The sequence below is a fragment of the Telopea speciosissima genome, chromosome 7, assembly GCF_018873765.1.
Source record: "Telopea speciosissima isolate NSW1024214 ecotype Mountain lineage chromosome 7, Tspe_v1, whole genome shotgun sequence".
In the NCBI taxonomy this organism is placed as follows: domain Eukaryota; kingdom Viridiplantae; phylum Streptophyta; class Magnoliopsida; order Proteales; family Proteaceae; genus Telopea; species Telopea speciosissima.
This window is the reverse complement of record NC_057922.1, coordinates 36083983-36111664: the sequence shown is the minus strand read 5'-3', so window position 1 is coordinate 36111664 and position 27682 is coordinate 36083983. Positions and strand designations below refer to the sequence as shown.

General features: G+C 38.5%; 2 protein-coding genes across 3 annotated transcripts; both read left to right on the top strand.

Moving 5' to 3' along the window:
- The first annotated feature begins 9327 nt into the window (after nucleotides 1-9327).
- Nucleotides 9328-13114, top strand: LOC122669990 (acyl carrier protein 1, chloroplastic-like). 2 transcript variants are annotated; one of them, XM_043866916.1, is made up of 4 exons: nucleotides 9328-9570; nucleotides 11039-11146; nucleotides 11839-11961; nucleotides 12777-13114. In XM_043866916.1, the coding sequence occupies exons 1-4, from the start codon at nucleotides 9505-9507 to the stop codon at nucleotides 12903-12905; spliced, it is 426 nt and encodes a 141-aa protein (XP_043722851.1). In that variant the 5' UTR covers nucleotides 9328-9504; the 3' UTR covers nucleotides 12906-13114. The 2 variants fall into 2 exon arrangements, with proteins under 2 accessions (XP_043722851.1, XP_043722852.1); XM_043866917.1 differs by having other exon boundaries at nucleotides 9333-9570; nucleotides 11042-11146.
- Nucleotides 13115-17409: 4295 nt separating this feature from the next.
- LOC122668510 (protein NETWORKED 3A-like) lies at nucleotides 17410-27252 on the top strand. Its single transcript, XM_043865065.1, has 5 exons — nucleotides 17410-17450; nucleotides 25217-25267; nucleotides 25815-25910; nucleotides 26117-26541; nucleotides 26638-27252. Exons 3-5 carry the CDS (start codon nucleotides 25823-25825, stop codon nucleotides 27250-27252), a joined length of 1128 nt encoding a protein of 375 aa, XP_043721000.1. The 5' UTR covers nucleotides 17410-17450; nucleotides 25217-25267; nucleotides 25815-25822.
- Nucleotides 27253-27682: the final 430 nt, after the last annotated feature.

The window sequence follows — 27682 nt, the reverse complement described above, 5'->3', positions numbered from 1 at the left end:
CCTTTGGCATGCCTTCCATCTTCTTCCTTTTCCCTCCCATTCATCTTCTTTACTTCTTCTTCTTCCTTTCCTTTTCTCCTCCACGGTTTTGGCTTGGAGGGGGAGAGATGGGAGAATATGGGGCTAAGCCCTATCTTTTAAAGTCCAAAAGAGGCCTTAGGGCTTATTTGCCTAGGTGCCCTTAAGACTAAGGATGGTCTTTTAGGTTTAAGTGAGCCTTAAGGCCTGTTTGGCTAAGGTGCCCTAATAAGTCTAATTGGTTGGGTCACATTTGGCTTAGCCTAAGGTCCTACAAGGGCATATTAGTTTAAGGGCTTGTTTGGTTCAAGCTAAATAGAAGAACCCACGATTTATTTAAGTTAAGTCTTGTGGGCCCACTTTCATGGCCCAACTAACCAAAAGAAGATAAGGGTGGGAGTCCACCTTGTCCAAGGACCTACTTATGGTGTCCGGGACACGGGGATGTAGGTCCCACAAAAATTCAACAGAAGGGGCAAGAAATAGTACGGACGGTTTCACGAATGGAACCAGTCTAGTGAGTCCGTTCGTGACTCCGTTGCTGCTGTCAGGGCCCAAACCTCAAAGAAAGTTGCGGGGCTTTGACTCATACTTTCAGGACTTCGAGGGGATTCTCGTAATAGGATTTAGGGTCCAAGGTCATAGGTGTTGACTATTGCCATCGCGGCGTTACCTGTTAAGTGAATGTCCAATTTGACCCGGGTATTATGATGCATTTCGGGTGCGGGTGTAACAACCAATATGGTGAGAGATCTGTACATCACACCAATTGCAGTGCAGAGAATGGTATTACCTATATGGGATTCACATGCATGGGTCAAAAAAAAAAATAAGAGAACTTTTAAGTGTGGACTCCACATCTCATTATGTGAAAACGTTGGATACTAGAATCTGCATCTCTTTTTCCCATAAAAATTTATGTTCCTCTTTCAAATTTTTTTAATCATTTTGAAATATAGCACCCTACATAAAGTTGCTCAATCAAGCAGAAATTTTGAGAATTTCACTTTGCTCTCTCTCAATCTCGCAAACAATCATTATTAAAATATTATATCTATAGTATTTTTTTCAGGATTTTTTTTTGGGGGTAAAAGATTAGATTATATGGAGCAGGGGCAAGAGGAACTCAAGGCTTCCTTACAAAGGTCTAGAAGTCAGGGAGTTGAATGTGACCAGTCTGTCATACTTGCCATAGATAGAGCCTTCCTTGCTAGGTAGTGAGCAACTCTTTTTACGTCCCTAGAAATAGCAACAAAATTATAGGCCGTGAAGCTAGAAACAAGGCTTTGGATATCTTGGAGAAAACCTACAGCACTGGAGGGGAGAGTTATCTTCTGGTTAATGATTTAGGTTGGGGTGCGAATAGTAGCATAGTTGCTTAGTCACCTTCCTCTTACGTATTACTATCTAGGGGCTTTGAAGTTGGTGTCTTTATTTTTTTCATTAGCAAGGACAATGGAGTTATCTGATTCCATTATTATGTGAGAGAAGCCCATATCCTTTGCTCGAAGAAGACCAGTCTGCACAGCCCATAATTCAGCTAGTAAAGCCTCAAAGAATACAAATGGGATCGATGAGGTGAGGTTGATATTTCTCAGGTGGTTCCTAATTCCAACGCCAAGGCCTCCCTGAACAAATTCCATTGGTAATGCCACGTCACAATTGATTTTCGCAAACCCAAGATTGGACAGGCTTCATTCCTAATAGGGAGAATGGGAATTTGTTTCATTCTACTACTGAGATTTGTTGGGTAGAGACTAGAATTCATTAAATGCCCATTGAGCCTTAGAAATTACTTCTACCAAAGACCAGTCCTTATGATTGAAGCAGAGATCATTTCAAGCTAGACACAAGTACTAGCAGACGTAGAAGAAGAAGATGAGAGTCTTGACTTTCAATTGCTTATTTGGGAAACCAAACTGTTCCCAATTATACAGTATTTGACAAAGCTTTGGGGAATCAACGATTGGCACTGTGAAAGTGAGATTGTTCCCGAACTAGACAGCCTTTGCAAATGGGCACTTGAGTAGTATGTGATTGTTGGTTTCGACTGCCTGCCCATACCTTCAACAACTTAGGTTGATTGGAATACGTCTATTAAGCAATCCCTCCCCTGAAGCTATTCCTTGGGCGTAAGATTGCCAAATGAATGATTTGATTTTAGGGGGAATTTTACTATACTAGATCCTTTTTCACTGATGAATGGATACCATCCCACTCATGACTGTGCGATGAGGATGCATGAGCTATTGTTCGAATGTCCCTCGTGTTAAATAAGTGGTGATATGCTGATCTCAGTGAGAAAGTACCATTCCTAGCCCCTCCCCATATAAGGTGCTCTTCAGTGGGAAATAAATACAGGTTGATTGCCTTAATAGCTTGAATGTCTGTTGGATAGAAATATAACTTCATGGCCTCCTCCTTCCACCTTCGGTTTCCATGGTCAATGGTATATGTACTCTTGATAGCTCATAGTGGGGGCTTAGAGTGTTTTAACCTAAAATTCGCCAAAGTAGGGACCCAGTTGCTTTCCCATATCTTCACCTTCTCTCAATTGCCGATGTACCATAATTATTTCCTTCCATAATACTATGCCAAACCCACGATAGGTTGTTGCCAATTGGAGCTTGGAGGAAATCTGAGTTCGAGAAGTAAATGCCCTTGATGAACTTGGCCAATTAACTTAATTGGGCCCCCACAAGAGGTGGCCCAGATTCCTATTTATATCCATAAAAATGAAGTGAAATGAACATCTTGGTTGAAATTGTCAACCAATTTTTCTGATTTCTCCAACCGCTTGGTTTTATTTTAACAATAAATATAGGAGGCAGTTTCTGTTCGTCCACAACAAAAGAGGAATTCCCTCACCGAAGGGTATGGGTGCCTTGGGATTGGGCATTGGGAACAATTGGGGAGGGGTATTATCAATTTCGTAAAGGGTAATAATGATCTTAGATGAGTGTACTTTTCCTTCACCCATAATGAAGGAAAACTTTCTCCATAAATATAACAAGGGAGAGGGTTTCATATGACAAGTGCAGTTTTCAACCGATAGAGGGCTGGTAGGCGGGTGATGAATTGTCCAATAGGGGGACATTTATTGGGGAAAAAAGACATGGGGTCCATAGGTGGCATGTGAGAGGGTGTGCACAAGAATCTGCACACCCTTCCTTTTTCCATATAACAAAGTATTGAAGTTAGAAGTTTTTTCAAGGAAGCGAAAGCAAATGCATAGAATGCATGAGTTTTAGACATTGAGAATACAGCATATTGACTCCTACCTCACTTCCTTAATACCCCCCCCCTCACAAAGGGGAGAACTCATTCACATAGTCCTATGATAGTTCAAATATCTATAATGTGGTAGCTTCATTAATATTCAAATTTTGTGGCTATAATGTTTATACCATCATCTATCAATTTAGAAAACTTTCAATCCAATCTATTTTGTACCCAAAAAAAATCCAATCTATTTCTTCCACACAAAGATATGAAGGTATGTGGATATAAGTGATAATTATAGGAATATAGTATCTTGGTTGCTGGTCCAAGAAAGTTATTATTATGGGAAAGTTTCTCTTCACCCATAGAGAGGGGTTCATCTAAAACCCTATTGTTCATCGTTGTCATTACTTCCCCTACTAGTTGAAGGTCCAAAATGCCCTTCATTGTTCCCAAATTTTCATCCCTCTTCAATGATGACCATTGGTGAAGGAATTCCATCTTCACCATGATTTAAGGATAATTCAAACCTAATATTAAAATAATTTTTGAATTCAATATCCAGACAAATAGATATAAAATCAAGGGCAAAGGTTTTCCACTACATAAGGATGGAAAAACCACACCAATGAGAGGGTGAAAGATGGTTTTGTTAATTAGGGGGCCATATTTTGTTTCAAGAGAAAGAATGTCCATGTGGCCCTGTGACTCATTATGTGAGAAGGCATGAGAAGGAATTTCCACTCAAGCGTGATGTAAATTGTTTTCCCTAAAATCAAATATCTAAAATCTCGTTTGCTTAATCTTGCTATGTGTGCTTTTAGAAGAATAATTTATGGAAGGGATTTGAGACAATTTGGAAACTTATTCATAATAAGGTTTCATAAACAATTATTATATATGGAAATTAGATACATAGTGCAAATTTTTGTCTCTAAAATAAAAATTTGAGATGTTATAACCTTCTTTTGACTGCTCCTTATCATATTCATGGGTAAAAAAAGGTTTTCAAAATAATTTGAAAATGCCTCATCATTTTGTCATGTCATTGTCTTGAGTGAAATGGCAGACGCATTGACCTCACAATTTTAAAATTTGATAGGCTCAATAAAAAAAATAATTGATAGGCTACCTCTTATGCTGGGATCGAATTCGGCTCAGATATGAATCGGATGTGATCGGATACGGATATTCTCTGACTGAATACAAATACCTCTAAACGGATTCAGATGGATTCGGATGTGGATCGAATTCGGATTTTCAACTATCCATTTACATCTCGATCTATCTTGTGTAACCGGACCTTCCTCCCCCTAGCGGATACAATTCACTCTCAATCCATATCTATTAGAACATGATTTTTTTCGCTCATATTCTAGAATTTGAAGAACATACAAAAACCCTCAAGATGATTATTGGCCTAATTTTTTATTATAGGTATTAGGATTTTTTCCGTATGAATTTTTATCGAAGTATTCAGATTTTTTTTTTCTCTCCTGGATATCTCTAAATGAATACAGATGTCCCTAAACGGATATAGATGCAAATTGAATTCGGATTTTCAGTTATCTATTTACAACCCTTCACATTTGGATGCGGGGAGAAGTTTTGACAACTATGTGTTAATTCATATAAGGAGGGTTACATCATTAAATGAGGAGAGAGAGAGAGAGAGAGAGAGAGAGGAATGTGTACATTGTAGTTGCATGCCTGCCTCTTCCCCAAAAATGTTTATCATGGAATGCATGTGTACACTGCAGTTGCGTGCCTGCCTCTTCCCCTAAAATGTTTATCGTGGAATGCTTGTGTACACTGCAGTTGCGTGCTTGCCTCTTCCCCAAAAATATTATCATGGAATGCATGTGTCAAATCAAATATTGTTAAATTACATATTATAATATGACAAAAAATGCAGGTTGATTGTATAGATGGGAAGTCTAGTTCCTCCACCTCAACTACCCAAAGGGGGAAAGGCATACATGGGTGGATATGCCAATAAAATATAGAGGGAAGAATATATAATTGAAGGGGAAGAGATTGCTGTCTGGTTGTGTAGCGCTTGCACTAACACGGGGGTTTATGAGAGTGTACGCAGGAGCATCAACATAGATGTCATCGTTTATTTCATGGGGGCTAGGGCGATACTTTTGCACGCTCCTATGTCTAGACATAGGAGCCACACGACCATATAATATTTTTTCCCCACAATTGAATTTGAGACTGAGGAGCATAATCTCAAAAGATGGACTTCCAACTCCATGTCCTTCCAACAAATTAGGGATTCCATCTCCTTTGACATCAAGCAAATTGTCTAGGGCCACTAATAAATGTGTGAATTCTCCTACAAAATAGACATTGTATCATCTTAGGCCTGATTTGGTATGATTTATATTTAAGTTTCGGATTGATTTCATGAAATAGTCAACAAATAGATTTTTGGTCAAAAAATTGAAGTTGTTTTGGTTGTATCAATAAGAAATATTTCAATAAAAAAATCCATTTGGTACTTCAATTTCTAAGAATAGATTCTCTATATTTCTTTGGGAAGGGTGGTGGTGGTAACGGTGGTGATCACAATGGTGGCGATGGCATAAGTGGTGGAACCGTGGAATTGGTGGTGGTGGTAACAATGGTGATGGCAATGGTGGCAGTGGTGACACCATTAGGAGAAGAAGAAGGATGGTGTTTTAATTTTAACATGAAATTACTATTTTACCCAACAAATTAACCATGTGTTCATTAAAGAGCAAGGGTTAAATCAATGAAATAGAAATTTTGAAACAGCTCCTTAGTTATTTTAGAATTTCTATTCCACTTGATTTCTATTTCACTGAAATAGGGTGCAAAAATCAAACCAAACAATTTCCATCTCAATTTCAGAGAGTGATTTTTATTTTAAAAATTGTTTGGTTTGATTTTTGCACCACCCCACCACCACCACAGCCACCACTTCCATGCCACCGCCACAACCACCACCACCACCACTACCACTACCCTTCCACCACCACCATCGCCGCCACCACCACCACCCTTCCCAAAAGAAATATAGAGAATCTATTCTAGAAATTAAACTACCAAATGAACTTTTTTATTCTTGAAATATTTCATATTGATACAACTAAAACAATTTCAATTTCTTGACAAAAATCTAATTGTTGACAAATTCGTGAAATCAATCCAAAATTGAAATAAAAATCATACCAAATTTGGCGTTTGAATCTCCCCCACTCTTTCTAGTGTGGGTGTGAAGTTTCTGTTTTTGGCTCTTGGCTTTGCTTGTATACTCTTTCCCTTTGAGGGCCCCTTTCTTCGTTGGTAATATACTTTTGTTCACTAAAATAAAAAATTTGAGACTTAAATTTCCAAATCATTCTCTATATATCCAAAAGTCTAATTGGCCAATTTGGATCGAAATTAACCATGACCAACCTAATTCTGGCCATTTGGAAACGACCGATTCTGAGGTTTTTAGGATCAAATCACTGGATTCAGATCTAAAAGGCCAATTTAAAAAATTTTAGGACCAATTCTGATATTCTTCGGTATCCGATAGAAACTTTTGCCTAAAAATAAATAGAAAGAAAAGTTTTGTGCATTTATCTTTCTTAGATTATTCTTTTATTCTTGGTTGTCATTACATTTACCTGCCACCTTCCTACTTCACACCCATCTTGAGGAGGGCTCCATTTCCTCCATGGAAAATATCTCATGGAAACAGATAGAAAGTAAGGATTTGTTGCCTAGGAATTTTTTTTTCTTTCAATTTAAAATGGTCCAACCTCTAATTTAAGCTAAGTCAATAGGAATGTGCTGTTTGTATTGGACCAGTCAAAATAATCCAACCCATTTGACTGGTTGCTTCTGTTAAAGAAAGTTGACAATCTATTTTCTTATTTGTCACATTTTCTCTTTGGTGTCTTATGCTGCGTTTGGTATGTATTATTGGAATGTATTCTAAGTCAATTACGCATTCTTAGACGATAAAAACAACTAGTTTTATCATCCAAGAATGCGAAATTGATCTAGAATGCATTTCAAGAATGCATACCAAACACAGCCTTAACAAATTTTTTTCTTGATTTAAATTTGGTGTCCTAATCTTACCTACTTGATTTCCAACTTGATTTCCAACTAGATAATGTTATTCAATTTTTAATTTAGTTCTAAGTAAGGGTATCTTTAATACTCATGAACTGTTTACCCTACCATGTTGAGTTAATTTATCAAAATGGTGGTCATGACTCTTGAATATAGTGGTGAAAGCATATACACGCCTTCATTACCAAAAAGAACACTCATTTTTGTTGGGAAACTAAAATAGAAAGGACTGTTTATGTTTTTCTTGTTATGGAATTTATTTATTTATTTTTTTCCGTTTTGTTTTATGGTGTGGACGAAAGGGGAGGGAGATCCTTCGCTAGATAGGAACAAAGGTCTAGAACTCAAAATCTCCTGGGGCTAGGCTCTACAGCATTAACCTCAAATCAGCTGCGCGCTGTTGTCATGAAATTTCCTTGTTGTAAAGGACATTTGAATTCTTACCAGAAATAAATAAATAAATAAAATAAAACATTTGAATGATTAGGTTAGCTACAATTGAAAATTGCTATTGATGGTTGGTTGGATGATGGGGTTTTCAATTAGGTATCTAGGTGAGGCTTAAATTTTCCTTAACCGGTGTGGGTGAAAGAATCCCTCAACACTTGTGGACTCTTGTCCTATCATCAGCTATGATTCCCTCTTGTTTGGGATCGAAACTACCTCTTCCCTGGGCCATTTGTCGGTATCAATGCCTATGGTGAAGGGAAATTCGGTCCAATAAGGTAACGAGGCAATTGGGAGCCTTGATTACCCAAAAAAAAAAAAGAGGGAAGGGTTTTCTGCTGGAGAGCATGGCCCTTGCATCAATATATGGGCCAATGGAAACACGCATAGAAGCATCAACAGGGATAGGATTCTATCTTTCATGGTGGTAGGTCAGTCATTTTGCCCCATCATGTGTGGCACATGAGGAATGCTCCCAAATAAAGTCCTTTTTACCAAAAGTAAAAGATGAAGGAACCCTTTTTCATCACTGATCTAAGAATTGGAATCGGATTGAAATCAATTGGATACAATTATTGATTCTACCTGATTTTTGCTAACAAATTAGATCAATTCTTAGGGTTTAGACCGATTCTCATCGATTTCCTATCGATTCCAACAATTCAGAATCGGTGGAAAAGGATCCCATTGTCAATTTGGTTCACTATAACCTTGTTCTTCCTTGATTATGAGTAATTATTAGGTCTTAGGTATCATTATCGACACCCATATTCGTCTCAGCAGATCTTGATATTGATCAATCATATCGAGTCGGTGCCCTTCAAAATACTGATACCTTGGTTTTTGGACCATTTCCCTATTCTGGTGCATAGAGCTCGTCTCCAGGGAGCTCAGCGCCTAGGGGGCATCCAACGGTTGGGCTGTGCCACACACATCTCAATGGTTGACTGATATGCGTCGAGATGTGTGCAGCACAGCCCAGTCGTTGGATGCTACCTTGGGCGCTCAAGGAGCCGGATCCTATTCCAGTACCCTACTATGGTATTGATATAATATCGATATCAGGTAGGATTTTAATCCTCTCCAATTCCTAAAAGTGTGCAGTGTGGCAGTGCTAGCTCGGATATCCAACGGCCTGAACTCAACGTAAGTCAATAAGCTCGGACCGTTGAATGTCCGAACTGCCACATGTTGACATCTCCACCTCGAACTGCCGAACTGCACAGTTTTATAAAATTGGAGAGGATTATTATCCTATCAGGATCGGATCTTTATCCCTTACAATTCCTTGCCCATCTGTTTCATCAAATTTCTCTCATTGGGGGTAAAAATGATCACCCTACCCCCTACCCGAACACCCTGCTCAGGTAGGGTCCACCCCCTATTAGAGGGACTTGGGGAACTGGGCAGAGAATTGCAGGGGATAATTTTCCATCAGGAACCGGCGATTCCAATACTTAAAACCGGTCTAACAGCTAATCCGAAATGGGCGAGAAGGGGTTTGAGGGTTTAATATTCTCAACTTCTCGGGCACACAGGTTGGTCTACGTATGCCAAAAACTTCGATAACAACAAAGCCAAAAGGCCTTATATAACTGCGCAATTAGGATTCATCACTGCAGCCTCCCAACAACCCTTCTCCCGTTCTTCGTGTTCTCCGTCCTTCTCCATTTCCTTCTTTCTCTTTCTCTCTCTGGGATATCTCTGCCAGATCGATCTATGGCGTCTATTGCAGGAATGTCGATTTCTGCTCCTTCTAGATCGCTTTCCTTCCAACAGAGCCAGGTATCGTCATGGGTTTCCAGAGCATCTTATGGTTCATCTTGTTCCTTTTGCATTTCCTCTTTGTGCTTGTTTTGATGTATTGATAATGGATCTGGTTATCTTTATGAATTCTAAGAACTGTGTTAGAAGTAATTGATGCCATCCATTGCTTTGCGTTCGCCTGGTCTTGATCTGAATTTTCTTATAATTTTGTAGTTTGTATGTACTTGAATTAACGATTTGGTGATAAGAATAGCTATTTTTGCTCGACTGATCTGTGACAGTTGTCTTGGATTTGTTCGATCATGACTTCTGCAAAGCTAAATCTTTATCGGAGAACTGTTAACTTGCATCTGATTATTGATCTATGCAACGATTAATCCCTGACCCAGGGAGAGAAGGCCAAATGCTTAACCTTCTTGAGGTTACTGGTAGATCTTCTCGCCGAAATGTTGGCTGCACATGTGTGAGTTGTGAGATGGGATAATGATATATGGTTAGTCTTCAACAAAATCTGTTCAAGACTTTAGTGTTGGACCTTTTTGGTGTATTGACCTAATATAGTCCAAGTCCCTTAGGCAATAGAAATTAACTCCCCTGGTTTAGTTCGTTGGGCCTTTGACCTGTATAGTTCACGTCCTTTTTGCAAGTCAGAAAAAGATGGTCGAGGCCTCGAGAGTTCCTTTTGTTATCTTTGTTACTATCAAAAGAAATCTCCACTCATGTGACACAAACACGACGACACTAGCAGCAGCAAGAACTGCACCAAGCATACTCTTCTTATTGTTCAAGTTGGTTCCAGGTTATTGCAACTATGTGTAATAGGATGAGTAGTTACTTAACATGTCTTTATTTTATGCAAATCACCTTTTTTGCCCCACCCTAATTGAAGGCATCACATGCATTTTCCATCTCAAATGAATTTGCAAATCTTTGTATCCATGCTATTGTATTGGTCCCTATGGAGTTTCTACTGGCAGAGCTTTTCTGTATAGCTTGTCATATATTTTGTTGGTATAGTTCATGAGTGGTGTTTTCTCGTTTTTTTGTATAGCTATGTGAAATAACAATGTACCATATACATATCGCTGTTTGGGTAGTGAGTCCCTGCCATTAAATAATTGGAAAAGGAGCTCTCTTGGTAACTCAAATCTGTTGGAGTAATGGCCAGAATATGTTTTTGGTTGCAGTTGTCATATTTAAACTGTATCATTGTATTTTGGTCATGGTAATATTGGTCTTGTTATTAAGTTATTTGAAAGAGTACTATGTTGTATAGCAGGTTGTATTAAAATTGCCCTGTTAATCAATTCTTTGAGCTTATACTGAAAGTTATGGCACAAAACAGTTTCGCATATGATGCAATTTTCTTGGAAAGGAAAGAGAAAGAGCTTTTATCTTACCTTGGTGATTGTGTTTTTTCTTTGTTATTTATATTCTAGTGTCTGCTCATGTACTAATGCAAGTTACTGTTATTGAATTTGTTCTGCAGCCAACAAAATTGATTTCCAGTCTGAAATCAGTTTCTTTTTCCACTCAAAGGAAAAGCTTTTCATCAGTTGGTTTGAGATCACTTTGCTTCCGGGTTTCCTGTGCTGTATGTTTCTCAAATTATGATTTCATTTGCATGTTCTGTTCCCTTTCTGTTTCATCTACATAACCAGTAGATACCGATTATGGACTTTGCTTACTTTCATGTACTACATCAACCAAATTTTGCCAAAATGCAATTTTGTTACAGTAGCACAGCGAATGGAAGCCCATATCAAATTGTTTAAAATATTTCATACATGGATTTATATGGGATGTATTCTCAATCCAACCTATCAAACGAAGCAAGCATATACAAATTAATTCCACTTCTTCCCAAAAGAAGAAACATGGTGCAGTGTGGCACAGGAGAAGGATGATTTGGTCTACTCATTTAGTGACTGAATTTGTGTCCAGCTTGGCAAAGTGATGTTGACCATCCAACAGCTTGCCTTGCATGGTTTTCATATGCAACTCCCAACCAAAGATTCATTAATTTACTTTGCTCGAGCAATTAATTGGTGTGACTTTTGGGATATGGAGTTATCCGGGAGGAGTGAGGTAACATCACCCATGGTGTTATACATGATATTCCCCTGGAAAGTATTAGAGGATAGAAGATGAGTAATGTAAAAGAGATTGAAGTCAAGTGCTTTATGCCATAAAGCATGTTACATGGTATATAGTCATTCACGCATATATGATAGTGTTTGCTTGGATCTTGCAACCAGTGATAGAGATGATAATTTTGTTGTGCAGGCCAAAGAAGACACTGTTCAAAAGGTGTGTGAAATAGTGAAGAAGCAGTTGGCATTACCTGATGACTCTGCGGTCACTGCCGCATCAAAATTTACAGAACTTGGAGCTGATTCTCTTGATACGGTATCAAATTTCTAAACACAAACATCAATATGCTACCGTTTTAGTGCATGTATTAGATTCTCATGGCCCTGGATAAATTCTGATGTTGCTAACTGGCTATTGGATATAGTGGCTCAAATTTCACTGTTGGGCTAACTCATTAAAATCATGATGATTCGGTTCGCAAAATTCATCCAATAGAATCCATCTTCTACCTTGTTTGTGTTGTTTTTTATCTCTTCATCAGTCGGTATCTTGAGACTCAGACCATCAGGTTGTGACAGAGAACACAGCCAAAGAAGAGCGCTAGTGACTACTACTTTTAATTTGCTGCCTTTTGGTGTGAAAAGTGAACAATTGGAGTGTTTATGATTACAAATGACCAATCAAACAACCAAAATGATATTCAATGGGCACATGTAAACACCACATGTAGTAAGATGAAGTTTGACTGAGAAAGCAACAGTCATTAGCCATCTCTCTATGACCCAAAAGCCCCATGTTCAGCTTTGTGTATTCTTATTGTATGCATATGCAGTTTCCACAACCTTCATGTCTCACTAATAAATCCACTGTGCTGCCCGACATTCTGAATGTATGTGTCTGTTCATATTCCCTTCCCACATGTATTTTGTAGAAGTACACAAACATTGTAAACAGAGAACTTGATGGCCTTTCTGATTAGGTTACCAGGAGGGAATGTGGTGGTCTGCATTTGTTTCCTTACTAAAAATAATATGTTGTTTTCTATGGTTTTCCCTTTCCTCTCAAATTGACTAAATGCTAGCTTGTTTAGTGTTCTGTTCTAATCGGCCAGGCATGGGAATGTGCTGTAGGTTGAGATTGTAATGGGGCTTGAGGAGGCATTTGGGATCAGTGTGGAGGAAGAGAACGCCCAAACTATCGCTACTGTTCAGGATGCTGCAGATATGATTGAGAAGCTGGTTGAGAACAAAAGTGCTTGATTGATAGAAGGAAGGAATGGAAGAAAGTCTGCTTCAACTTCAATTTTCCCTTTAGTTCGATATACTTTGGATAGCCTTTTATGATTATGGACTCATGTCGCTTCAATATTATGAAAACATGTAGTTCGTTTATATTAGTTGTTTTCTCACTTTAACCAAGTTACTCAGTCTGGTATATCTTGAAATATGTCCATGGATATTATTTCTTACGAGATTTTCTTCTGTTCCTTATGGTATCTTCTTCCTTTTCCCAGAAGCATCAGGAATTACAATTCCAAGTAAGACAGGCATCAATGAGCGATAACACAGTTTGTTCTATTTATGACTATTTGAATTTGAATTGTATGGACCACCATGAATACGATTCCTTAATTATTTTTCTAAGAGTTATACGAGGAAGAGGGTTGGGCACGCTGCCGGTTTTCCTGGAACTAGCGGCTGTACCCAATGGGAGAGGGTGGGAAGGGGAGGGCATGGGTGTCATTTCTATAGAGGGTTGGAGGAGCCGTGCCAGCCTTTACCCATTATATAAATATGTGGTAATGATGTTGATTATCTGATTGATAATCTACGAAAAGCGATTAAATGCTGATGCTTGGCAGTTATTAAGGTTGTGGCTGATAGGAAAATGGAAGAGGGGATGGTGAGATATACCACTCCCTTTGCTATTAGAAAGCAACCAAAAAACAGTAATTTGACAAAAAAATATTCCAGTTTTAAAAGCTATGCTTAGTACTCCACTTACCTAAATAAACAATACCTATTCACCAGATGTTAGTTATAAACCGCCATTGGACATTGTTCTTCAACCTTCCTACAAATAAATTGTACATATAACAATAACAACTCTCTACTTCAAGTTTCATTTGAACTCGAGGATTGAAAGCAAGGGGAAGCATTTTCAGTAATTGAATAGATAAATAACCATTGGATTTATGTCCTCAAAGCTGGATAGGTGGAAATGAGTGAGGATATTCCATTTTCCAGTTTTTAGAGTGCGGTTTGGGCGCAATGAGGTTTATGGTAGTTTTCAATACATTTGTAGTTGTTATAGTTTTGTTTTTTTTTGGGTTTTTTAACCACACGAATGCATACTCCAACAATTATCATGAGTCATGACCACAGCGCTGCCCACAAGCCAACTGAGAGTAGGCTGAGGTGAGTTGCCGGTGATTCTCCTTAAGATTGTAGTTGTCCCCTATAATGCAAATTTGGTTCTTTGTGAATCAACCTCCAAGATATGACAACTCATTGATCCCTCAAATAGTTATTGAACGCGTACTCGCTATCTTAAAGGAGATATTTGTCCCCACGTGACAAAATTCACCTTCAGAACTCAACAAAGCAATAAAAACGAAACACATAATATCTTTGAGAGACACTGATTGCAAGAGAGAGAGAGAGAGAGAGAGAGAGAGAGAGAGAGAATTCGTTTGAACACTGCACTTCTATTTTATAGAAGTGAAGCACCTCTTTTGAACAGACATATTTGTTCATTTTGTCTTTAAACTATTAGATTGCCATCCGATCTAACGGTCCAGATTAAACCAGAGATAAAGTTGTTCACAACAGTCATACCATATCAAACATGACCGTAGGATCTTCTAATCTGACGGATCTGATCACATCAAAAAATCAATGTACCAGATCAGATCGTTTGCATATTAAATTTGATCATTAGATACCTAGGGGCCCCTTGTTGTGACAACTATTTCCACACGGGAAAGGATCAAATATTAAATTTGATCATTAGATACCTAGGGGATGGTCTAGATAGACCATATGTCAAATTTCTAACATAAATTCAAGCATTAGCCTTGTTGTACCCTCTCATTTATGACCATGCAACCCCTTAGTAGTCTCTTGCACCCATGTCAAACTTCTAGAATTTTCAATAATCTATTCCGTGATATGGCTAACCCTGTTTCCGTTGAAACTTCACATGTGAGCTCTAGACTTTAGAGTTGACCTATCCATAAAATTTCAGCCCAATCCGATCTACCACATGGTAGAAATAGGCAGTAGACTATGAATTAGTTATGTGGACTGCCAAACCAGAAAACCTCAATTTTTTTAAGGAAAAGAATAGCCACGATGCCATTGTGCAAAGTCCTAGCACGCTCCTCACATCCCACCCGGGGACTCCACACTCTCTCTCATTGTTAAAACTCCCTACCGGATGATTTGATTCCCCATCCCCTAATTGGTGGAAATTTGCACTGTGGCATCGTAGCAATCCTCCCCCTCCCCCTCCCCCTTTTTCCTTACGAGTTTTTGATAGATGTACAAGAAGGTGTTTCTGCTATATTTTGAGTTTGGACCTCCATCCCTTGAGATTACAAACCCATGTAGTTGTGTTAGTCATCAGTAGGGGTGCCAGCGGGCCAGGTTGAGTCGGATTTTTTAAAACCCTAGCCCAATCCTAGGTGCCCTTAGCTCAATCCAGGCCCAACCTAACCCTAGGTTGGGCCGGGATATCGCAGTCCAAGCACAACCCTACGGGGCTCAACCCAACCTAGTCTGGCTCTGATTGGGCCGGGCTAGGCCAGGTTGGCCCTATTTGACCCTAGCAACCCTTATTTTTGTCATTTTAGGGCTAGGGTAGGTCGAGCTCCTCCCCCCCCCCTTTATATATATATATATATATATATATATAGGGCTAGACTGAGCTGGACTCAAGCCCAGGCCTAGCCCGACCCTACTCCGAGCTTGGAAATCTTTGGCCTGATTTGGTATGATTTCTTTTTCAATTTCATGGGGTGATTTTTATTTCGGAAATTGCTTGGTTTGATTTTGCACCTTATTTCAGTAAAATAGAAATCAAATGGAATAAAATTTTTGAAATGGTTGAGAAACTATTTCAAAATTTTTTTTTTTTTTGGAATTGGGAGTTTTTATATATATTTTTCTTGGGCTAATGTTCTCTGTGCTGCAGTGCAGGTTGCGCGCAGACACATGGGCTTGCCAATCAGGGGGCAGGGTGGTCATTCCACCCACCCCCATGTGTCTGGGCGCAGCCTGCGCCCCCGGCATAGAGAACATTCTCCCATTTTTCTTTTGAGGGGCTGGGTGGGGAACTGGGGAGGAGGAAGGTAACAACCAGAAGACTGGAACTTGAGACTTCCTGGTGAGCATGGGCATGAAGCGCACCACTACTCACCAATTTCAATTTTGAAATTGAATCGGTTTCACTTTTGTTCTTTAATGAACACATGAGTAATTTGATGGGCAAAATAGTTATTTTATGTTAAAAATAAAACACCACCCTTCTTCTTCTCTTAATGGTCTAACACTCTAACCAACACCATGCCCCGTCACCGCCTCCACCACCACCTCCTCACAACCACCCACACCGCCACTACCATGCTCCCACCACCTCCATCGCCACCCCCACCACCCCTCCATCGCCATGCCATTGCCACCCTTTCCTAAAGAAATATAAAGAATTTATTCACAGAAATTGAATTACCCAATGGATTTCTTACCCTTGAAATATTTCAGATTGATGCAATCAAAACAATTTTAATTTATTGATAAAAAAAAATCTATTTATTGACTATTTCTTGAAATCAATCCAAAATTGAAATAAAAATCAGACCAAATTTGGCCTTAATCCCAGTCCAGTCCATGAGCTGAAAAGCCTAACTTAGGCCCTATCAAACTCAGGGCAGATTGGGTGAGCTCGAGCTAAATCATCTTTAATCACTCATCATTGGCTTGACAACATATTCTTTTTGACCGTTGGGGCAAGTACTCTCCACATCATATTTGATGAGAATTTATCTTAGATGCTCATATAAATCAAATGGGAGAAAGAACGCTATCTGATCATCGTCATGCCCCCTTGGAAAGACAAAAATTCCTAAGGATGCAATGGTCATTTTGCACGGTCCTATGTCAAGCATAGGCCGTGCACCACTGCACACAACCAGATAGTGTTCTATTTCCCAAATCAAATTTAAAAGTTTACAACTTTAGATCTCATTACATATGAAATGGTTTATCAATTCCATATACAGAAAAATAACTAGCCACATTGTGCGGACAAAAATTGGCTGTTGTCCGGTTTGTAACTATGTAGCTGCTGCGAAGGATATTATGGAAAATACCAAAACCTAAGAGGGTATTTGTGAACCCAAAGGTGAAAGGGATTACTCTAAATTTGCACCTACCATTGGGGACATCAGGAACATGGCTGGAACCCGGGTTGCAGCGAAATTTTTCCACATTGTGAATTTAGCATGCGGATATATGCTTTAAGCTGTCGGCTGAATGGCTGATTGGCTGAAAGAAGCGTTTCCCATGTCTATCGCTTGTTTTTGAACGTTAGGTTTGAAAACACTTATTAATTTTTTCCCCTCCCATCTCTGGTCCTCTCCATCCCATGTCAAATTTATTGGTCAGAAACCTGACAATTTCGTTTTCCGTTTTAAAAAACATTGATTCCTGAAAAACCCCTCTCTCTCTCTCTCTCTGTCGAAGGTCTCTCAATTCAAAGCGGAGGAGATACAGAGAGACCTTCCGAAACTCGCGAGGAATTCGCTCCTTCTCTCTCACTTCCTCTGCTGCAACTAACTAAGACGAAGACATAGAAAAAAATCAGGTACGCTCTTCTTCTTCTTCTTATTGCAATCCATTTTCCCGAAGCTCAAGTAGTTCTCTTCTGTCCAGATCTCCAAGATTGATTTTTCATTTATATTTTTACATCTTCTAGTTGTTGTAGTAGTAGTAGTAGTAGTTACTTAAGTAGGGAACTGTGTATTACCAGTTCTCCGGCGGTCGGAGTTCACCTTTTTTGTTTTATACGGATTTACCTTGAAGTTTATCACTTCATTGTTAGGGTTTCATTTCAGCTCACCTTCTTATCTCATATACTCATTTCTCTCTGTTATGGCGCTTAGCGATCCTACTTAGCTCTGTTTTTTCTCATTTGAAAAAAGAGTATTTACACTCTGAAGCAATTCCTTGATGTTTGCAAGAGATTCTCATGGTATTATTACTTGCTAAGAATGATCCCCTCAGATAATGAGAAAGTGGTTCTTAGAATAGGAGGCTATTTTTATTTTTCTTGATTCAGAATACAGAGTCTTTACACTCTGAAGCACTTCCTTTTGATCCTGGCAAGAGATTCTCATTGTATTAAATACTTGCCATGAATGATCCCCCACGGAACAACAGTATCGGATCGAGCATATCGGCCGAGCCTGATACCAATCCAAGGACAATCCGAATACGGCATTTGGCATGGTATTTCGGTTATGGATCCGGACCAGCCATCATCGATCTGACCGGATATCAAACAAAAATCTGCTTTTCTGTTTTAAAATGGACTGAAATAGAAAAAAAAGCATCAGGTTTATCTCGGTTGAGCTCGGATTGAGGTGAAATTTGAAGATTCTTCATTTTTTTGTTTGCCATTTTTTTTTTTTCTTCATGTTTTGCCATACATTATGTTGCATTTTTTGGGGGGGGGGGGATAATTTATTATGTTGCATTCAGTATTTTAGTTTTGATTACTATGTTTCATTGCGTGATTTTCATGTATTTTGAGGAAAATTTGTAAATAAATTGCATAAATTATGCATTTTTCATGGTTTTTGTATTTTTGGTTAATTATTAAAAAATAAAAAATACGTTAAAGGTGTGGCTGATATTTAAATATGTTGTAGATCAATCTTGAGTCTACACCATTTATTTAATAATGTTAAAATTTTGGGGGAATTTTCTACAAAAAAATCCTCAAGAAATCATTTTGAATGTTTTTTTCTTGCATATTTATTTTTTTGAAAATATTAAAAAAAAATCAAACATTATTAAATGAATGTTGTAGATATAAGTTTGATCTACATATTTGAATATCTACAACACTTTCTATTTATTATTTTATTATTAATTGAAGAATACAAAAACCATTAAATTGTATAGTTCATTTATAGTTGGAAATCTAGGTTTTGACTTGGGTGAGTCACCCAATCGAGTCAAAATTCTGAAAAACCTGATCAAGAGCCATTTAGACTCCAACATAAAAGGCAATACTTTACCCCAATCGAGGTCCACAAATGAGTTTAAAATAATAAAATTCAAGCAATGAATGTTTTTGTTGTCCAAATTCCAAAAATAACTTTGAAAAAAATGCTTTTGGGGAGTTATGGAGCAATGAGAAGGAGGTTATATTTTGTTTTTTGGGGGGTAAAGTACATTTGAGGTATCCAATCTTTGATAAAAATACGTCTGGGGTTACATTTAACTTAATCTGGTCCATAAATTGAATAAATTTCATGTGTACCCCTCTCAACCTCACCCCTCACCCCTCACCCATCTTCATCCCCATCCGCTTACACTTCTGCCACCACCTACCAAATCCGTTACCACCTCCACCTATCGCAGTCGCCACCACCACCACCATTGCTATCACAATCACCATTGTAGCACCCCCTACCTCTCCCGCTCCTTCCCTTGTAACCCTTTGCTCCCACCTGCTACTATCGTAAAGCTCTGCGCTTCCTTCTCCTCCCTCTTCTTCTCTTCAAAATTCAAACAAGAGCGATAGATTGAACCCCTCCAACACAGATATTATGTGGAAGGCATTTAGCAAATATGGAGGAGCAAGCTAATAAAAAAGAAATGAAGATTGAGTGAATAGAAACAAAAGTAGAAATTGATAATGGTGGGAATATCAGTGAGCTTGTACAAGGGCCTAAGAGGGAAGTGGAAGAGAAAGACAATGAGCGTCTAGATGGGTCTCATCGGTTTCGGTGTTGGAAGAATCGTGTGAAGTTGTCTTCTCTTCTTTGGAAGACGCATTTGCGTAGAACCACAGTCGTCGGAGGCAATTGTGGTGGATCAAGGTGACGCCCAACCTCTAGCTCTTTGTCGGCATCAACTCACCAAAGAAGCTCTTCTAGCGTATCAGGGATGCCTACTTGAAGTTGATGCTTGGATTCGCCAACTCCAGGATCTTCATCTCTAGCTACAATAATGGCAGAGGTGGGGCTGGATTTGGGAGGGGAAAGCCCGCACTAAAGGAGTATGTTGAGAGTTAATCGTTGAGATCTACAAATCAATGGTGATTCATGGCCATTTACTCCCTCACTATGCTACCAGACTCGCTGCTGACGATTCGTGCCGCTGACGCCGAGTTGCAGAGCTTCCTCCCCTAGCCTCGACCCCTCCTTCACCCAATCCCTTCTCCGCTGCCCGACCCTTTGTTGTTCCTTCACCATATGCACGCCCCTCCTTCACCATATACACTAGGATATTAAATAGAAATGAGGTGGGGTGGTCAATGTAAGGTGTGGCGGGTGGTTGCAACAGGAGTGGAAGCGTAAGTGGAGGGTGGGTTTGGAAAAGGATGGTTGGGGTAGGATCGGGACAGGGGGTGGGGGATGAGGTGGTTTTGCAAAGAGCATGATGGGGTGGGGAAGGGGGAGGTTGCAAACAGCGAAGGGGTGGGTAGGGTTACTGGGAAGGGAGGGGGTGTTGTAAGTTCGCAAGGGTGGGTGGGTGGGAGAGCACTGGATGGGAGTGGGATGGGGATTTGGGGGTGTGGGTGGGGTGGATGAATAATTAAAAAGACAATTTAGTAAATTTATTCAGTTTAAGGGTAGGATTAAGCTGAAGGAATCTCAAACGTCCCTTTCAAAATTTGAGGTATCCTAAATGTACTTTTATCAAAGATTGAGTACTTCAAGTATAAGTTACTCTCTTTTTTTCATCTATTGATTTACTTAATAGCCATTTTAGTTACAAAAGATTTGAAAAATGACTAGACTCGCTGAGTTTATATTTGCTTAAGTTAAAAGACCGAGTCTTTTTTGATTCAGATGATTTATGACCGAGCGTTGTCATTTTTTATCCTGACTAAGTGAGTCTGTGTGAATCTCATGATCAGGTTTTCAAAAATTTTGATTATATTCGGGTGACTTGTCCGAGCCAAAACCTGGTTTTTCAACTATAGTGTAAACTCAATCAGGGTAAAAAATGACAAGATTCGATCATAAATCGTCCAAGTCCGTATAAACTCGGTGTGCTTAATCATTTTTCAAATCATTTGTAACTGAGTTGATTTAAGTAAATAAATCAATAAATATAAAAAAGAAAAAAATGTAAACTCTCTATCTAACCCCCAATAATACATTTTCAAAGTTGTTTTTTGAACTTCGGATAACAAAATATTCTTTTGTTTATATGTACTACCTCGATTGAGGTAGAGTGTTTGCCTTTTACCTTAGACAACAAAACAACAATGATGTTTGGTTTTCCTAACTAGGTTTGAGTTTGGTTAGGCCAAGTCACCAAGTTTTCTAAAAGACAAGACAAGTTGTGTCATAAAACCTGGTTTTCCATCTGTGAGTTAATGCTATTTTTTTATAAATTTTCCTTAAAATATATGAAAATCATACAATGAAACATTGTGATTAAACCTAAAAAACACAAGATATTGAATGAGGAGTCATGAAAAAATAGTAAAAAACATTGAGAAATATACCTAAAAATCACAAAAAGCTGGGATGATGGGTTTTAGATCTACAAATCCGACCTATGAATCACCGATGTGCACCATTGATTGTGGATAACATTAAAAAAAAAAAAACGGTAGGATTACCCAAATTTCAGCTTGAGCCGTTTGCTGATCAGTAACCGATACCGTATTCCATTATGGAATCGGTAAGGATCGATGGATATGCTTGATCCAATTCTGTATTTAAAACCAAGCTTAGAGCGAAAGGCAATTTTTATTTTGCATGACTCAATAACTGAGACCGTATTCAATTCAAGGGATCAGGACTATTGGGTGCAGGCTGAAGAATGGGCCAAAGCTGACCATAGGTGTTCATTCATTCAATGGATTGGCAAAGATGGAGTGCAAGGTGAAGACTGGAATGATGGTCATTCGAGGGACTAGCATAGATGGAGTACAGGGTGAAGAATGAAGTCGAGGTCAATTCGAGGGACTAATGGACGGCTCAGGGTTTAAGTAAGTCACGATTTAAAATAGTTATGGGACTAGCGGCGTAGGGTGAAGAATGAGACTAGGTTGGAGGGACATCAAGATAGGGAAAATAGAAGAGTCTTCCACAAGAGTGGAAGAGAATGGAGGAAGAAATTGGAGTCCAAGGAGGTGGAGTCTTCCAAAAGTGGTGGAAGAGGTTAGAGTTTTCCAAGGAGATGAAGTCTTCAAGAATGTCAAGAAGGTTAGTCCTGTAAAAAGAGAGAAGTGTCTACCATAAGGAGTAGTGATGATCCAAGTCAACATCCAACATGTGAGGATCTAAGTGAGAGTCCAACGGGTACAATGTGTGTACAAGGACTAGCAAGAAGCCAATGTAGAAAGAATGGGTGGAGAGAAAAGAGCGTACAAGAGGGTTGGCTTTAGGTATAAATCACAAGGATTCTATTAGGAGCGTAAGTTTGGCCTTGTTTGCCTAACCCTGCCCTTGCCTTTTTTGAGCCTGAATAGGGCTTGGGTTGGATTTTTCAAACCTGAGGGCGGGTTAGGGTTGAAAATTTCAGGTCATAGGTCAAGGTCGGGCTGGGTTAGGGTTAAGGTATCGGGCTAAGCCCAATCTGGCACGGCCTTGCCCTGTGTTAGGTTATGCTTTACAATTTTTGTTTAGTATGTTACAAAAAAAAAAAAAAAAAAAAGAAGATAATTATCTATTGAACAAAAATATTTAGAATTTTAAGATTAGATTAAGGTTTTTAACCCAAAGAAAATTCTAATAGTCTCTTTTTTTTGGGTAATGAGAAAAATCTAAATAGTCAATTGAGTATGAAACAAAACAATACCCAATCATATGTGTCTCATTTTTTAATGCATAGGACAATTTAATTGGCAAAAAAAATAGAGCAAATCGGGACCAACTAGGTCCTAGCGAAAATCATCATCAATCTGGCCCAATCTGACCCGATCAGGGTTAATCAAGGCCAGGCTGGGCTAGGTTGAGCATGACAGGATTGAACCTGGGTTGAGATATCTCAGACTGACCTAGGACCGGGTTGGGCTAGGGTTTTAAAAAACCCGGCCGAGTTTCCCTCCTAGATTCTATTGTTTCACTTCTCTTGATTCTTAATTGATGGTTGGATATCACTCCGTGGATTTTATGGGAAACGTTGTTTTCTCAATGAAAGTTATTTCTTCTTCTTAATAAAAAACCGAGAGGAAAAGAAAGAGAACGACGAGTGTGGGTGAAGCAATAACATGTGGATAGTTGGGTACGACTTACGAGTGTGGGTGATACAATAACATGTGGATAGTTGGGTTTTGGTTTTTTTCCTTTCTTTTTCTTAATTGGAGATTAATTTGGTAATTTTCAATTTTAAATATTATCTATTTGTTAGTTAAGTAGGACTGTACGTAGTACGAATGAGAACTCTATTTTTAGTTTTAGAGTTTGATTAGGAATTCTGAGAGAACTCTATTTTTATGTTTTAGAGTTTGATAAGGAATTCTTTCTTTCTTTCTTTCTCTTTTATATAAATTGGATGTAACCAACGATTAAAAATTTAGAGTTAGTAAGAAAAGTTTTATTGTTGCTTGTTGCTGTTCTGCCACATATCCTTCTCTGTCTGCTTGTTTCTTCTCAATCCTTTCCTTCAGGTAAGTCTGCAACTCTTCCATTGTTCTTGTTCTTTTATTATCTTCTTCCTTTCCCCTTATTCTTATTCTGGTTCTAATTTTCTAGTTGGTATTGGCGGTAAAAGTTAACTAACTCTGTTTGATCCGAGGTTTTGGTCGAAGTGGGGAGTACTCCCATATGAAACCTGAACCAGACTTTCACACCCAAAATCAATCTCTGAAATTTTATGTTAATTTCTTAATGGTTCTTTTGGATTCTTGTTGATTGGATTGGAGATAGTCTCAAGTTAGGAATTTTAATTTCAGAATTTCAGCATAGACTCTCACACCCAAAACCGAACATGCATAGTTTGGTTTTGGTTTTTACTCGATCTCATATTTGGTTTTGATTCGATTTAAATCCTATTTTAGATATTTTGGTCAACCTTTTACATCTTCATTAACAACAACAAATAAAAAAAAATTTTGTTTTGTCAACTATAATCCATCAAACTTTTTTCAAACATTAAAAAAAAATTATAATCCATATTGATTAAAATTTTAAAAAAGAATAGAATGTATTCGGTTCCTTACTCAGTTTGGTTCGTTGTTTAATGATCGGTTTCAATTTCAGTTTTCTGTTTTAAATTAATGCCTAGATGGTCTCTTTGAAACAGGTTTGGCGAATTGAAATTGGATCGATCACAACCAATCCTGATTCTAATCAATCTGATATTTTTAGGGTTTTTTTTTTTTAAAATCGATTCAACCTGATTCAATCCTAAAAAGCCCTAGAATCACAACAAGTGAATCAGCCGTATTAAATCGTTCAAAATTGGGTTCATTCCAATTCAAATTAATCGATTCACAGATCGAATCCTCAATTCTTAAAACCAGGTATCCATTCTTTAGAGATTACATATTGGGTTTCATTAACGGTGAGAATTGTAAATCGCCGACTAGAGAGTAGGGCTCCTATGTGAATAATTCTAACTTCTCATTATTATTTTTCATTACCCAATCCTTTCTACATATAGTTGATTTAAGAAACAAAAGAGCCGTTGAAGATTAAATGTTTTTCTTATAAACACTGAATCGCTCATTCCTCTCTTATTTTCATTATACTATAGATAGGGATGAGAACACATGGTCACATCAGTAACATTACAATCCCTGTAGTTGTTTAATCAATAATCACTCATCATTGACTTGACAACTTATATTTTTTTGGACCGTTGAGGCAAGTGCGCTCTCCATATCCTTAGATTTAAAAATTTCTTTTATGCACATATAAATCAATCGATTTTAGAAGTTTAGATGTCATTACATATGAAATAATTTATTAATTTCATAAGAAAAATAACAACTCACATTTTACATATTTTTTTATTTTGTTTTGCTTTTGGGGATAGAACGTACACAAAGTGCATTGTTACCGTAACATGCAGATATATATATCCTTTAATCTGTCGGCTGATTGGCTGAAAGAACCGTTTCCCATTTCTACCCTCCCTTGTTTTTGAACGTTAGGTTTTGGTTTACTTTTATTAATTTGTTCCCCCGCCCCTCGGGCTCTTCCATCTCTGGTCATACTCATCACGTGTCGGAATTTTATTGGTCGGAAATCTGACAATGGGGAAACCGTTTTCAAAAACATTGATTCCCTCCCCTTATTCGCAGTGGAGACACAGAGAGACCTTGCGCGACTTGCGAAGAGAGGATTTCGCTCTTCTCTCTCTCTCTCTCTCTCTCTTTCTCTTCGTCTGAAACTAAAGAGTCTTAAGACGAAGAGAGAGGATATCAGGTACGGTCTTCTTCCGCTCTTAATCTTCTTCTGGTTCAAATCCGTTCGCCGGAGAATATTTTGGTGGAAGATCAAGTAGTTCTCTTCTCTGCAGATCCCCAAGACTGGCTTTCCTTTTCCATTGTTTATGTCTGTTTTTACTTCTTCTAGTTGTTGTAGTGGTACTTACATAAGTGGGAACGGTGTATTACCATTTCTCCGGCAGTGGTAGGAGCCCTCCTTTTTCCGGTTTTGTTCTTACCTGAAAGTTCAAACTAGAGATAGGGTAAGGATGGTTTAAAATGGGTTAAGTTGATTATCTCGTCAATGTTAGGGTTTCAGGTCACCTTCGTACCTCGTGTACTCATTTCTCTCTGAAGCATTTCATTGACGCTTCCAAGAGAGAGAGATTCATAGTATTAAATACATGCCATGAATGCAAAATATCAAAATCTGCACCAAATTTGACTAAAATCAGAAATCATTATCACTCTGGATGAATCCTAATTAATTTGTACCTTCTGAGTTCTGATCCCTTATTTTATTGGTTATGGAACGTGTTTTGTAGAGAAGAAGATGTTACTGAAGAAGCCATCTCACTCGTGGTGGTTTGACAGTCACAACAGCCCAAGACGTACTCCATGGCTCCAATCCACTCTTTCAGGTACATTTCATCTATTAACTATTAAGATCTTTGATGGTAAAGCATAGGTTTTTAATGGTTTTATGAAAAATATGATGGGCTCTGTATCTTTTTCAAAATCTAAGGGAACAAACACTTAGTATCAATGATCAAAACATCAGATTCTCTAATGTTACTTGAGCAAAGGTAGTAATCTGAAAGATTAATGTCTATTTTACTTTGAGCAGAGCTAGACCAGAAGACGAAGGCAATGCTGAAGTTGATCGAGGAAGACGCGGACTCCTTCGCTAAGCGAGCAGAGATGTACTACGAGAAGCGACCGGAGCTAATAACCATGGTTGAAGATTTCTACCGTGCCCACCGTTCCTTGGCTGAGCGGTATGATCAGCTCAAATCAGACACTGGAAACCGTTTGTTGGGGACCCTTCACAACCTACACCGGTTGCAGAGATCAACAAGCCCTGTGGGGAAATCATATGACACTGACTCGGAAAGCTATGAATCAGCGGAGTCTGGGGAGTCTGAAGTTGATGACCCTGAGGAGCCAGAGAAGGAACAAGGCCAAGTTGGAACCAGAGAAGCAGAAGTTGTAACAGAAGATAATGATAGTGAAGTGCTGAAACTAATGGGAGGAGAAATAGAGAAACTCAAGGAGGAAAGCAGGATTCAGAAAGCCCAATTGATGGAGAAAGATGAAGAGAAGAGGGAAGCCATAAGACAGTTAAGCTTGGGTTTGGAGATATTGAAGGAGGAAAACAGGATTCAGAAAGCCCAGTTGATGGAGAAAGATGAAGAGAAGAGGGAAGTCATAAGACAGTTAAGCTTGGCTTTGGAGACATTGAAGGAGGAAAACAGGACTCAGAAAGCCCAATTGATGGAGAAAGATGAAGAGAAGAGGGAAGCTATAAGACAGTTAAGCTTGGGTTTGGAGACATTGAAGGAGGAAGACAGGATTCAGAAACCCCAATTGATGGAGAAAGATGAAGAGAAGAGGGAAGCCATAAGACAGTTAAGCTTGGGTTTGGAGATATCGAAGGAGGAAAACAGGATTCAGAAAGCCCAATTGATGGAGAAAGATGAAGAGAAGAGGGAAGCCGTAAGACAGTTAAACTTGGGTTTGGAGATATTGAAGGAGGAAAACAGGATTCAGAAAGCCCAATTGATGGAGAAAGATGAAGAAAAGAGGGAAGTCATAAGGCAGTTAAGCTTAGCTTTGGAGATAATGAAGGAGGAAAATATTAATTTGAAGAAATGTCTTGCCATTGCCAAGGAGGACTCGTCCAGGAAAAGTAGGGATCCCTTCCAACTTAACAAACTAAAAGAAATCTTCATTGGAAAGCTATTTATGGTGGATCTTCACTAGTGTTCTAAACATAGTTATCGTAACTGTTCGATACATATCAGTTTTGCAGGAGCCTGATACCGATACGGCACCAATACATATCATCTGATAGGAGATTATTATGTAGTTAGGAAAGTGTAATATTTAAACCATAGGTTATGTGTCAAAGTGAGTAATTTATACATAGAGAGATAGATGTTTTGACCTTTTACCCTTTAACTTGGAAGTTTTGTTCATTTATAAAATTCTTCCTCTAAAAGTGGGGTTCTAATGTTCTATTTATTTGATCAGTATCTTTAAGGGTGGATTCTTAAAGTTCTTTTAGCTTGCTAATCTTTCTTGTTCTGTGTGTTTTTAAAGTTCCTATTTCCTATAATATTGCTAATCTTTCTATGTAGAAATTAATTGAGAAAACTATAAGATTACACCCAAAGACACTGCAAGTGAAGGC

What these genes read in the sequence shown, in the direction of transcription:
- LOC122669990 (XM_043866916.1), top strand. Translation starts at nt 9,505, where the DNA reads ATGGCGTCTATTGCAGGAATGTCGATTTCTGCTCCTTCTAGATCGCTT. An exon ending in TTTCCTTCCAACAGAGCCAG is followed by an intron (nt 9,571 to 11,038) that starts GTATCGTCATGG and finishes GAATTTGTTCTG; the next exon opens with CAGCCAACAAAATTGATTTC. An exon ending in GCTTCCGGGTTTCCTGTGCT is followed by an intron (nt 11,147 to 11,838) that starts GTATGTTTCTCA and finishes TTTGTTGTGCAG; the next exon opens with GCCAAAGAAGACACTGTTCA.
- LOC122668510 (XM_043865065.1), top strand. Translation starts at nt 25,823, where the DNA reads ATGTTACTGAAGAAGCCATCTCACTCGTGGTGGTTTGACAGTCACAAC. An exon ending in GCTCCAATCCACTCTTTCAG is followed by an intron (nt 25,911 to 26,116) that starts GTACATTTCATC and finishes TACTTTGAGCAG; the next exon opens with AGCTAGACCAGAAGACGAAG. An exon ending in GAGAAATAGAGAAACTCAAG is followed by an intron (nt 26,542 to 26,637) that starts GAGGAAAGCAGG and finishes GAGATATTGAAG; the next exon opens with GAGGAAAACAGGATTCAGAA.